The 13,906-nt window shown below is 43.0% G+C and overlaps 1 protein-coding gene across 1 annotated transcript in view; it reads right to left on the minus strand.

Moving 5' to 3' along the window:
• PDXK (pyridoxal kinase) overlaps positions 1-2,099 on the minus strand; it is a 72,388-nt gene extending 70,289 nt beyond the window's left edge. The window contains exon 1 of the mRNA XM_072994192.2: positions 1,867-2,099. Coding sequence (XP_072850293.1) covers positions 1,867-1,959 — 93 coding nt within the window. The 5' untranslated portion in view covers positions 1,960-2,099. The remainder of the gene's footprint in view (positions 1-1,866) is intronic.
• Between the last annotated feature and the right edge of the window lie 11,807 nt (positions 2,100-13,906).

The raw sequence follows: 13,906 nt of genomic DNA on the forward strand, positions 1-13,906 counted from the left end.
GTTCATGCTGTGTGACCTGTTTAGGTGGGAGGTAAGGGAGAGGAAGGGAGGAGGAAGCCACCACACAGTATTTTATTTTTTTCCCCGGAGCCCACCAGAGCCTTGAACCAACCCTGACCCCCCCCCCACAAATCTGCAGTGAGCAGAACCTATGTTGTTCCTTACGTTTATGTCTCACCTTTTCTCCAGTGAGCTCAGCAGGGCATACATGGCTCTGCCTCTTTCCACTTTATCCTTACAATAACCCTATGAGATAAGTCAAGCCAGGAGTAGCTTGTACTATAAGCAGAAGACACTTTACCCCAAAATTTCTCTTTCAGCACCTGTCCCTTGCTCAGACAATTGGTCCCTTTGTACAAATCCTGACAGACTGGTCCAAGGTCACCCAGTGAGTTTCATGGCTCAGTGGGGTTTAGAACTTGGCTCTCCCTGGCCCAATCCAATATTCTAACCTCTCATCATACTGATTTTCAGAAAGGTTTGGGAATGAATGGTTGGTAGGCAGGCTACCTATTATTTTTCTTCCGTAGACGTCAATGGATATACTGGTTGATTTAAAAAAAACTTACAAGTGCCCATTCTTTTATAATTCCCTGGAAATGACATGACACACAAAATTGTTAAGATTTTACTTCATCTCTTTTAAGAAACACATTTATCCAGCATTCAAAAAATGATTTGGAGACACATGCTAAAACACGCTGGGCATCATCCAGCATCCTAAGGCAACAAAAGGTGTCTTTCAAATTAAATTTCCTTGAACTAGAACACTGCCTGAACTTCAACTGTTAACAGTTACCTCATGAAAAATACACTCACTTTGGACTCTTGTTAAAAATACATTAACATACCTACCCACATACAGTACCTTTACAGTGCAATTAACAAAGACAAGATAAACCAATAATAAAAGAAAAACAGCCAGATTTCAATTTTTAAATAAAATAGCTCTTTGAAGAAGGAGAGAAGGGGCATTCATTTATTGCACTACCTGGACCTATGTGGTCAACCAAGCTAACCAATCAACTGGGTTATGGACAATTTCTGACGCCCTCCAAAGCTTCAAATGCAGCAAGGGCCCGTGTGTGTGTGTGTGTGTGTGTGTGTGTGTGTGTGTGTGTGTGTGTGTGTGTGTGTGTGTGTGTGTGTGTGTGTGTGAGCCTATTCCTTTCCTTGACCCACAGCCCCGTGTGCGTGTGTGTGTGTGTGTGTGGCAAGGTGTGTGTGTGTGTGACAGCCTATTCCTTTCCTTGACCCACAGCTCTGTGTGTGTGTGTGTGTGTGTGTGTGTGTGTGTGTGTGTGTGTGTGTGTGTGAGAGAGAGAGAGAGAGAGAGAGAGAGAGAGAGACTATTCCTTTCCTTGACCCACAGCCGGAACGGCAGGCATTGCTGTGGAAAGGTTCCCTTCTGCCTGAAGGCATTTGCGGCCAAGAACGCTTCCACCCCACGGCAAAACGGAAGCCTTCGTCGCTCTCTCCTTCCTCAGCTTGCTGCAGCCGCCAGCTCCGGTACGAGCCCGCCTTTGCAAAGCCTCGCCTAGAGAGCACAAGCTGGCGGAGGGGGGGCGCAGCGGTGTTGAAATCTCTGCACAAATAAACCCGCGCCGAGGCAAGGCAAGGCAAGGCACCCCCCTCAGCGGGCAGCCAGGCCGCTCGAGAAGTGTCACAGCTTGCACACACGTCGCGCTCGTGAGTCGCTCTCCGCGCAGCCGGGCAAGAATGCAACCGCTCCAGCGCGCTTCCCGGGGCTGCGCGCAGCCGAGAGCGCGGGGAAAGGCGCCCCTCTCTCCCCCCCCCCCCCGTTCCTCTCTCTTTCGGCTGGGCAGCGCGCACTCCTTCCCTCAGGGTCAGCTTTCTCTCACCTACCTGGAGGGGAAAAGCAGCCGCCCGGTTGCCCACGTAGCCGCGCACGACGTGGCTCTGAATGGAGAGCACCCGGCACTCCTCTCCTTCCTCCATGCCTGCGCACCGCGGCCGCCCGAGCGAGCAGAGGAGTTGCGCGCTGTGCCCGGGAGAGCGAGGAGTTCCGGGCGCGCCCGAGCCGGGCAGCAGAGAAGCGGACGCGAAGAAGGGCGAGCTGGCGGGCTGGCTAGCTAGCTAGCTACCGGAGGGCTTCAGCAGCACATCCACCCCGGGCGGCGGCTGCAGACGAAGCAACCCCGATGCCCCCAAGAGCAAAGCGTCCAAGGACGGCGGGGCGAGAAGGAGCCCCAGCAGAAGCGAGCAGGAAAAGTCAGGCGATCGGCGCAGACACCTAAAGTCTCTTCTTACATCACAGATGAGGCTGTACTGGCAGTCGCTCCCGCGGAAGGCATTTAAAGGCGCCACCCAGCAGCAACAGCAGCAGCAGCTGGAGGAGAGAGACACCGCACGAAGGAGGGCGACCGCGGCTTAAGCCGCCCACTCCCTCCCGGTCTCCCCCGTCAGGCTTCGGTGCCGCCCCTGGCCGTGCCCGGCGAGCCACCCACGTGCAGCGCTTTCTAATCTTTCCCCCTTCGGCGGAGTCGCCCCGGCGATTGCCCCTTCCCGCCGGCAGGAAAAGAAAGCGCGGCGCCCCTGTACGGATCTTGCCAGCCCACTCAATCTTCCTGGGCCCCTCCAGGCCGGATCTGTAGGGCGTCAGCTTAAAAACAAAACAAAACACCAGGGTCAAACCAGGAAGCGATTTCGTGACACCTTAAAAATGCTAAACAGCTTCGCACGTGGGCGGCTGGAGCCCCACTTCAGAATGCTTGTGCCATGGCTTTTAAGTCTTTTTTTTTAAAGGCGTTAACATATCAAAAGGTGCCCATCTAGACACCTTAAGAGGCGCATCATAAAAAACATGCTTCTCAGGAATGTTTGTCCCATATGAATAAACAAAAATGGAGTCATGTTTCAATTAAAAATGGATTGGGATAAACAAGAAAAACTGCTTAAACCACTAAAGTAGCTGCCTAAAGCTTTGTCTACACTGGCTCTTTTGAAGTGGCCTGGTTTGGGCTAAATAGGGTCAGGATGATAATTCCATTTGGTGCAGTCCTCAGATCCTAATGGCATATTGGAGATCAAGCCACCTTATTTGGGCCAGCTCCTTCCATTATTGTGAAGTGGCTTAATAAAAGAGCCACTTCAGGATACTGGCAAATTGAACACTTCCTCTGCTCCTTGGCAGAGGGACAGGGGAACTGATTTTAAAAAGATATGCTCTGGTAGACTATTGCTGAGGCACTGAATCACTTTTCTTTGGTTTCTCTAGGATCAATCAAGAAACTGCTCCCATTTGAATCCCTGCGGGGAGTGGTGGCTATGGGGACTTTTATTACAAGCACTGTAGTTCCAAATGTATCACTAATACACCACTGATAGTGATTGGCCTTCAGGTCAGAAGAAGTGGTCTTCTTTTAGAAGTCTGATTTCTCAGAGGGGAAAAACTGCCTTCAGTCACATCACTTGAATATTAACATGATTGTGATTACAAATGATTCATTATTGGAGTGGAAAAATATAGCTTAACCAGTCTCCCTCCAGACACTTCACAATTTTTTTCACTTAAAAACTTGTGCAGTCACCTAGTATTTTTGGAAAGGGGGAAATTCGGTGAATGTCACACAGTTCCTTATACACCTTCCTGTCAGCTAATGAGCTTTCCAGCTCAGTAGTAAATTGAATGTTGTCCTTCACTGAAATGGGGATGCCCAATTATTTCACAAGTATAGCTCAAAAACTAAGCTACACATTTTGTCCATTGTGATATCTCTGTGGTGGGTTCTTTTGTTTCATGGTGCGCTGCCTAAGGAATCAGATTATGACCCTCCTCAACTCTGTTCCATGTCACTGGCTACCACTTACCAGTTTTCTTAAACCCATGTTATTTGATTGATTGGTTTCCTTATAACCTGTTATGTATAACCTCTGCAGGATGTGTACAACCATCAAATAGTATGATCATGCAGTATAAACATATTTGTACATAAATATTATAAATAAAAGGGATGTGGTGGCGCTGTGGGTTAAACTGCAGAAGCCTCTGTGCTGCAAGGTCAGAAAACGAGCCGTCGTAAGATCAAATCCACACGACGGAGTGATCGTCTATCGGTTGTCCCAGCTCCTGCCAACCTAGCAGTTCAAAAGCATGTAAAATGTAGTAGATAAATAGGTACCACCTCAGTGGGAAGGCAATGGCATTCCGTGTCTAGTTGCGCTGGCCACGTGACCGTGGAAACTGTCTTTGGACAAATGCTGGCTCTATGGCTTGGAAACGGGGATGAGCACTATGCCCTAGAGTCGGACATAACTGGACCAAATGTCAAGGTGAACCTTTACCTTTATTATTTTATTATTATTATTTATTTTATTTATATCCCGCCTATCTGGTCAGGTTAGGACCACTCTAGGCGGCTAACAACATAAATTATAAATAAAATATAAATAAAATATAACCGTACAAATACAAAGCATGTAAGTACTACATGTTACATTTTGTGAGTGCACAATATAGGCAAAAGCTAAACATGAAATACACGAAGCAGCCCTGAGCTGGGATTAGAACTCTAATTGTGAGACCATCCTACATATATCTGATGGCACCAGATGTTTTTTTCCTTTCTGTCATCTGGAAGGCGGAACAGTTTATGTTCTACTCAGCAGCGGCCTGTTCCTTAGAAGTAGGCATGTTACAAGATTTATAGCTGTGAAGCTGGGAGATGTCTAATGGGCTGTATTATAGCTCTTGCAGCTTGTTATTTTTGTAAACTAAATTATTTTGCTCCCTTGCTTTTAACGTACTTTTATACATTTTGCCACTTGCCCATCTTTTCTGGTTACAACACAACCTTTATGCAGCTATACAGAACTGGTAGGGTTTTGTTTTATTTTTAGTCCTCCACGCAAGAATTAGAGGTTGTTCATGAATTTGTGTACCTTGGCTCAATGATCTCTGACACCCTCTCCCTAGATGTCGAGCTGGATAAACATATTGGCAAAGCAGCTACCATGTTCTCAAGACTCACAAAGAGTATGGCTCAATAAGAAGTTGACGGCATACACCAAGATCCAGGTCTATAGAGCCTGTGTCCTGAGCACACTCCTGTACTGCAGTGAGTCCTGGACCCTTTGTGCACGGCAGAAGAGGAAGCTGAACATGTTCCATATGCGTTGTTTCCGATGCATTTTTGGTATCACCTGACAGGACGAAGTTCCAAATAGAGTAGTCCTAGATCGAGCTGGAATTTTTAGCATGTATTCATTACTGAAACATTAGCTCGGGCATGTCGTGAGAATGGCTGGTGGTCGGATTCCAAAAGCTCCTGTATGGAGAATTAGTGCAGGGAAATCGCCCCAGAGGGAGACCACAGCTGCGATAGAAGGATATCTGCAAGCAGGATCTGGAGGCCTTAGGAATGGACCTCAACAGATGGGAAACCCTGACATCGGAGCATTCAGCCTGGAGGCAGATGGTGCATCATGGCCTCTCCCAATTTGAAGAGACCCTTGTCCAGCAGGCCAAGACAAAGAGGCATTCCAGAAAGCAGCAAAATCAGGGAGCTGGACAGGGGACAGATTGTATTTGTCTTCAGTGTGTAAGAGATTGTCACTCTCGAATTGGCCTTCTCAGCCGCACTAGACACTGTCCTAAGTCCTCCATACAGAGCCCGTTATCATAGTCTCTCGAGACTGAAGGATGCCTAATCTATTTTTCATATTTGGATTCATTGCCACTCAGGACAGAATTTTTACATTTAGAAATATGTATCATACAAATGTGGTTTTTGGTTAGTGCTGCAGGAATGGTGGAGGAAGCCGAAGCTTTCTTTTCCAGCAATCCTTGCAGGCAAAATTGCTCCCTGTTGAGGTTTTCAAATAATGTGTTACCTTTGAATACAATGCAGTACAGGTGACAAGTGTAACACATAAAGCAGCCCTAAAATGGTTAAAACTCAAGTAATTGGATGTAAGTAGTTATGAGTATTTGGACTGGGTAAGACATTTTTAATGCTCAGAATCCTGATGCTGTTTGTATAAGCACACTGGTTGTTGCTAATTGACAAGGTGTTGGAGCATGTCTCAGTCATGTGCAGTCATCATACAACTGAAATGTACCCTGAAACTGCATCAGTTAAATCCAGTTAGTCACAGCAAGTTATACAGACCTTACAAGAACACTGATAGGATTCTGTCCAATTTCTGGACTAAGATACCGTTAATGGCTGCACACAGCATAACGTACAAGGCAATGTGGATTCTAGACATCAGCCAGGACACTACAACCTGAAGAAAGATCTTCTTATGCTTACCAGGTAAAAATACTAATTTGACTTTAATCTGGTATTCGTTTGCTTCTTCTACCTGGTGAACAAACTAAATTATAACCACAACCTTTTGCTAGAAGCTGCTATATCTCTGCGTTGCTTTTTTCTCCCCATCCCCACAACCCAAAATAAATTTTGTGTTTCAGAAGCAGGCAACGTGTGTGTGCGGGGGGGGGGATCACAGAGTAATTGGCAAACCTTTTCGTCTTAAGAGCAGGTGTAAATTTCCAACCATGCTGCAAAGGATGGGGCTTGAGACACCCCCCCCCCATAATGTTTGAAACCTGAGTCTGAAATCACCTCTTCAAACAGACTTGGCAGAGTTATCTACCATCAAGTTTTGGACTCTTTAACTACAAATTTCCCCACTATCCATGAAGTGGTGGTGCTTAGGCAGATAATCTTCTCCAAGAAAACATCAATTACAGTAGTTTGATTTTCAGTGGTTCCATAAAAGGCATCACCTAATCTTAAATTTGTCCAATGAATGTTATCTTATTCGTAAGCCAACCTTCACGTTTGGTTTGTATAATGCACAACAAGATCAAGTGACAATCGATGCTCACACCATTGATCTGCTTTCTTTCAGGGATATTAAATTGAAATTGTGCCCTAACTATCCTTCATACCTGTTTTCCCCTGCTTCCCATCAAGATTATCCCATATCATTTATTCTCCAGTTTTGGACACTGAGGAAAATGTTGTTAGTCTTGTCTGACATGCATTTTTTTCTAGTGTGTTCATCTTAGTGTTCCACAAAGTCCGACACTGATCCCTCACTGTGGCAAGGAAATGGCCCAGGGCCCTGTGGCACAAGCGCTGGTAGATCTTACCAAATTATCTTGTTCCCAGAGTGGGATTAGTTTGAGGATCAGCAAAGAGAGTCTTACCAGAATGTAAGGTAAACCAAGTGCAGAAGATCCAAAATTGTCCAAATCAAGGCAGTCCAAGGCTAAAGGAAGCAAACTGGGAGAGTCCAAAAGGGTAGTCAGGGAATTCAAAAGTTTCACACCCAACCCAACCCAAGGCAACACACAAGACACAAGCACTATTAAAGTAATAATGCCTTGATTCTTTGAAACAAAAGAAGCCCAGCTGAGATGGTATAAAACATTGGAGTTAGACTCTGTTAGTTAATGAACAATTGGTTATCAAGAACATAATTATGCTTGAGTTTGAATTATCTGCTAGGCAATTTTAGTTTGGTTATTTTCACAGAAAAGGAGCTCAAATCAATATAATTTTTCATAGTTTTAAATAGAAACATGTGTCAATAGTGATCATCCTACAATGAAAAAGCCTTTATGGATTTGCTAAGGTCCGCAGACCTATGCAGGAGGAAAAGAAAAACAAGTAGCCAATATTTTAAGAAAACTGAATATAATTGTAACTTTCAGAGCCACATACTGCAATATCCTGACTGAGTCATCAGTCTCTGAACTGCTTGAGTATAAACTTTCCACTAATTTCAGGACCAAAATGGAGACACCGTGGAATTATATTTAAAATATACATTAGTAGTGGTATTAGACTGACAGTTTCTGCATATATTTTTGTAAATCCAGATAACTGGATTATATGGATAATATTAAGGAGACTTTACTTGCATAGATATTTTAGGACAACAAACTTCACTGCATTTTCATTCTGGAGAGTTTGTGATTTAAAGTTCCAATCTCTTATTATTTTGTTGTTTTAATGGGCAGCCGATATATCCACAGGAATAAGAGCTCAAACGAAGGGAATAGAATGGTTTCTTGAGGCCAGAAAAGGAGACACTCTTGTTGTGAAAGGATTCAAACTGGCTTGTCCGTATCTTGTTCTGTAATGCAAGGTGACTGTTCCACAACTTTCACTATACAGTACCTGTGAACCATGTAGTAGCAAAGGATTTTAGAGAGCAAAGACAAACATTGAGAAAGGATAAAAAAGGAGACCAGATTTTTTTAAAGGAGTAGAGACAAACTGGTGTTTTTAGGAACAGCTGCCTTGACTTGTGCTCTCCCTCCACCTCATAATGTGCAAACATGTGGAAAAGGGGCTCCAGATTCAGATCCTTGATTCCTGAAGAACACAGGATTCACCAAGCCTTCAGGAGGGAAGTGTGTGCGGGGGAAACAACAACAACAGGAAGCTAGGGATTTTGTCTCTGTTCTACATACTGTGACAAGACTTAATGTCATGGGGTGGGATTAAAACTTCAGCAATAAACCTGGTATATTTCAGTGCTTTTTCTGGATGATGCTTTGTGGTTCTCCTTTATGTTATGTTAACTTATCATATGCATTACTGATTTCTCTGTCCTTTAGAGATGCAAATTAAATATTTTATTAAATAAAGCATTGCAGTTTAACTTTCTTTGTCTTATTTGGCCTTTCATCATAATACAGTACAGGTGTTGATTAGTTCATTCATGCTATGATGTCTGTGCTACTATCTAACTTTATTGTTTATTCCTTAAGTCCTGTCCGACTCTTCGTGACCCCATGGACCAGAGCGCGCCAGGCCCTCCTGTCTTCCACTGCCTCCCAGAGTTTGGACAAATTCATGTTGGTCACTTCTATGACACTGTCCAGCCATCTCGTCCTCTGTTGTCCCCTTTTCCTCTTGACTTGACTCTTTCCCAGCATGAGGGTCTTTTCTATGGAGATTTCTCTTTTCATGAGAAGGCGAAAGGAAGGTTGATTTCCTTTGGAATGGATAGGTTTGATCTCCTTGAAGTCCAGGGGACCCTCCAGCACCACAATTCAAAAGCATCAATTATTCGGCATTCAGCTTTCTTTATGGTCCAGCTCTCACTTCCATATATCACTACAGGAAAAACCATAGCTTGATAATGTGGACCTTTGTTGGCAAGGTGATGTCTCTGCTTTTTGAAATGCTGTCTAGGTTTGTCATCACATTCCTTCCAAGAAGCAGGCATCTTTTAATTTCTTCTCTGCTGTTACCATCTGCAGTGATCATGGAGCCCAAGAAGGTAAAAATCTGTCACTGCCTCCATATCTTCCCCTTCTATTTGCCATGAGGTGATGGGACCAGTGGCCATGATCTTAGTTTTTTTGATGTTGAGCTTCAGATCATTTTTTGCGCTCTCCTCTTTCACCCTCATTAAGAGGTTCTTTAATTCCTCCTTACTTTCTGCCATCAGAGTGGTATCATCTGCATATCTGAGGTTGTTGATATTTCTCCCGGCAATCTTAATTCCGGTTTAGAATTCATCCAGTCCAGCCTTCCACATGACGTATTCTGCACATAAGTTAAATAAGCAGATACGTCAACTGCAACTGAGCTGCTTCAGTTGACATTGTGGTCTACAAATAATCAGCTGCTCTAACTTTCAGACATCAAGCCTAAGAAGAAATCACCTGTCCTGAGATTAATTAGACTTCTTTGGTATTTGGCCTGTACAGAGGTTGTAATGAGAGATGAGATAAATGTATAGTAGCTGTATAGGATACAGTACTGTATAGGAGCTAGATTGAAAGACCTAGGACTGTGTCCTTGACCAAATAATTTCTTATCTCAGCCTACATGACAGATTTTTCTTGAGTACAAGTTAGACTAAATGTTAAATGTATATGCTATACTGGAAATCAACATGAAGTTATAATAATACATATTATTTAATTATTCAGTACACACATGTAGATACATGTGCACACATGTCAAGGTTTGATATCTTGTATGTATAAAGTGCTAAAATAATTAAGGTGGGGTGTAGAAAAAGTGACCCTGTGTACTCTGTTTGTTAAAAATTAGATTTGAACAGCTGTATACTAAAAGGCAGCTGGATGGATAGCTCAGTGAGTTAGGTATCTGGTGGTGGAGTTATTTTACAAGGCTGGTACTTTGCCACCCTAGTAAAAGCAGTAGAGTTTTCTATTAAAAATATTGACTTTTCTGGAGAGTGGTAACTTACTATACCAGCAAAATTCAGTTGTTTACTAAGGGAAATATAAACTAACAGAGAGAAATATAGATATAGGGAAATAAGATACACTTATATGATGATAGACACACTGGTTACCAACAAGACAGAGACTGGGTGCCAGACATCAAAGAGCAGCAACGTGTAGCAGCACACAACAGTACCTCAGAATAGATAAAGATAGCATGGATTAAACAAACTAATGTGGCAGAGTGAGCATGTAAATATTTTTCATTTGTGTTCAGTAATATGCTTAAAGGCTAAAGATTGCTTGAAGCTTAAAGCTATAATGCTTTTTATTTTTTAATGATGTCTCTGCAGCTTGCCCATGGCTGCAAAGGCTGGCTCTTTTCCTAGGAAGCACAGTGGGGGAATTGAACTCCAAAATGATGTTAAAAAGATAACATAATAGAGTACAACCAAGTTGGGATCATCTCTTCATGCAGATGCACGTACTTCTAAATGGACAAATAATTTATAGTGTGGAAGTTAGAGGTTTGGCTATCATGGATCACACATAATCAGCAGCAGTAAGAGATAAAGCTTGATGTTGAAACTGCATACTACCAGAACAATCAATGGGGGCATTCCACTGAGGCGTAATAATAACTGTAATGTAGATTTAATATCTGTCATATATTGGTAATAAATGCACAGTGCTGGTAACCAACAATCCAAGCTATTCTTTTATAGACTGCTGTGTGCAGCACATGAAAGATTACTAAATACATCAGTGTTCAATCAGTCTTCAGACACAAGACCCTTTCCTGTACCTTTTTAATAATATGTTAACTGTTAACATCTGACACCACCAGGTACAAACATGTAGCAGTTCCAGCACCGTCCCTTAGGTCCGTTGTGCACAACACTACACTGGGTAGTAACCAGCCTTTAAAACAAATCCATTTTTAAAAAACCCAAATACATTGCAACTGTTTGTGAGCAGCTTATTTAACTGCTGGAATTTATTTCTAAATTTCTGCTATCAGATTTTTATCTGCCTTGCAAAATGTTGTATTCTGAAAAATTAAGATTGGGATGAGATGTCTACTGGAAATAATCTAAGCAGCAAACTTAGGTATTGGAGAATCCGAGTCAATGAAAAAAAAAAGAAGATCCTGTGCCTGCGCAAGGAAAAAGAACAACCTTTCAAGCACATCACATCCCCCAGCAGTCTGCTTTCTCGCTGCAGCTTGCGTCACCACATGCTGTCGTCTGGAAGTCACGAGCTGCTTCTTTCAGCCCCCATTGCTAAGGGGTATTTGGTTGGTAAGAGTCACGGTTCTACATATTTTTTGTTCTCAGAGTGGGTGGGTGGGGAAAGCACACAAAACAGTGGAAACACAGACCGCTGCTGTGATCCAAAATGAACAGATTTGCGTCTGAGACAGAGCTGCGGGGGTCTTCTGCTAAACTGATTAATGTTGTCCGTATTCATCTTTAGTTGCGTTACCTGGGTGATGAGAAATATGTTTTGTTGTTCTTTTCGACAGCGAAGAAAAATGCCCTCTATTTTAATGAGTTAAACATAGCCATAAAAACAAGAAAGTAAAAGCTTGTACATGACTTCAGCTACCAAAATGGTCATGAAAGTTCTGTTTTGGCACATGTAAAACACAGAAGGAGGAGAACAGAGAACACAGTAGTGGAAACACAGGACAGCATTGTGGAAGAATGGAGTTTTTACAGTAGCCTGTGTAGCCTTGGGCCAGCTGCACAGTCCCAAAAAAATGCCCCCAAAAGAAGAGAATGGCAAAGCAGCTCTGAGTATTCTATACCTAAGAAACTCTAGAAAAGGTCACAATAAGTTAGAATTAACTTGACAGCTCATAATTATCAATATTATGTACAATGAAAATTTCGAAATTATGGATAACTGTCACAAATGAAGATGTCATGTATTTGCGAAGGCTTTCATGGCTGGAATCTAATGGTTGTTGTGGGTTTTTCGGGCTCTTTGGCCGTGTTCTGAAGGTTGTTCTTCTTAACATTTTGCCAGTCTCTGTGGCTGGCATCTTCAGAGGACAGCACTCTGTGCTCTGGTACAGTTTGTTTGGGAGTTGAGTATTTATGGCTGTGAGATCAGCTTTTGTCCTTTTCAGGAAATGGGTGATTAGTGTGTCTTTTGTTGTGGGTGTATTGTTGTGATAAGGAGGAGAGATCATCTGTCACTGTGATTGATGGGTGTCATTAGCTGGTCTTTTGTGTGTAGTGATCCCCGGTCCTAGTGGCTGGGTCGAGTTCGTTGACCTTTTCCATGATGTATTTTTCAGAGCTGGGAGCCAGGCTTTTTTTGAGTTTTAGACTTTCTTCTTTTTTGTTGAAGCTCTGCTGGTGTTTGTGGATTTCAATTACTTCCCTGTGCAGTCTAACATAATGATTGCTGGTGTTGTCCAGTACTTCTGTATTTTGGAATTCCAGCTTGTTTTAGGGCATGTTTGGCTACTGCTGACTTTTCCGGTTGTTTTAGTCTGCAGTGTCTCTCATGTTCTTTGATTCTGGTGTGGGTGCATCGTTTTGTGGTTCCGATATATACCTAGCCACAACTGCAAGGTATCCGGTATACTCCTGCAGTGGTGAGAGGGTCCCCTCTGTCCTTTGCTGACCGTAACATTTGTTTTATTTTTGTGGTGGGCTTGAATACAGTGTGTATGTTGCGTTTTTTCAAAAGTTTCCCCATGCGGTCCGTGACCCCTTTGATGTATGGCAGAAATACTTTATTTGTGGGTGGCTGTTTTTCTTCTTCAGTTTGGTGTTGTTTTCTTGATTTGATGACTCTTGTGATTTCATTTTTGGAGTAGCCATTTGCCTGTAGGGCCCAATTCAGATGGTTGAGTACAGTGCTGAGAAACTCAGCTTCACAGTTCCAATTTGCATGGTCTACCAGTGTTTTGATTATGCCTCTTTTTTGCTGTGGGTGGTGGTCATGAAGGACATGAAGATGTCCTTTTGGAATCTGAGATAATTCTACTTTAAAATATGCCATGAGTAATTTATACATGTCCACTCTATTCACCTACCTAAGTAAGCAGATCATTCTTACATTGAATTTCATATATGATTAAGTATTTATATTCGTGTTCCACCTCCTCCTACTTTTATGTCAGCTTCCTTCACTATGCTCGTCTCTGTATAAATGAAAGCAACTTAGGATCCACCATTTATCAGCATATGTGAAAAGCAGAGGATAACAAATAGTATAATTTAGAAAAGCTATAATAGGAGCAGAACTTGGAAAAGTTACTTTTTTGGACTTCACATCCCAGAATCCCCTGACCAGCATCACCAGTGGCCAGGTGGCTGAATGATTAAAGGGGTTTCCAGACTAGGGGTAGTGGGGTTAATGCAAACCAACAAAGTGTTTTTCCGAGCTTCTGAACATTAGCTAGTAGTTCACTGCCTATTCATATGATTTGCTTACAGTTAGAATAAGTTAGACACCACAAAGTGATCATAGGCATCCTTCAGTCTCAAGGGACTATGGTAGCGTGCTCTGTATGGAGGACTTGGAACAGTGTCTAGTGTTTTGATGCTGTACGCAAAGCTGGTGTGTCCTCTCCAGAGCACGAAGCCTGGGTAAAATAATATGGAAGATAGGCTGTTACCCAACAAGCAAATCCTCCCTCTCCACGTCACTGAAATAGTCCAGTGGAAAGGCAAGAGCCAATACAACTGGTTTCAGCAACGT

This window comes from Pogona vitticeps, chromosome 3 (assembly GCF_051106095.1).
Source record: "Pogona vitticeps strain Pit_001003342236 chromosome 3, PviZW2.1, whole genome shotgun sequence".
In the NCBI taxonomy this organism is placed as follows: domain Eukaryota; kingdom Metazoa; phylum Chordata; class Lepidosauria; order Squamata; family Agamidae; genus Pogona; species Pogona vitticeps.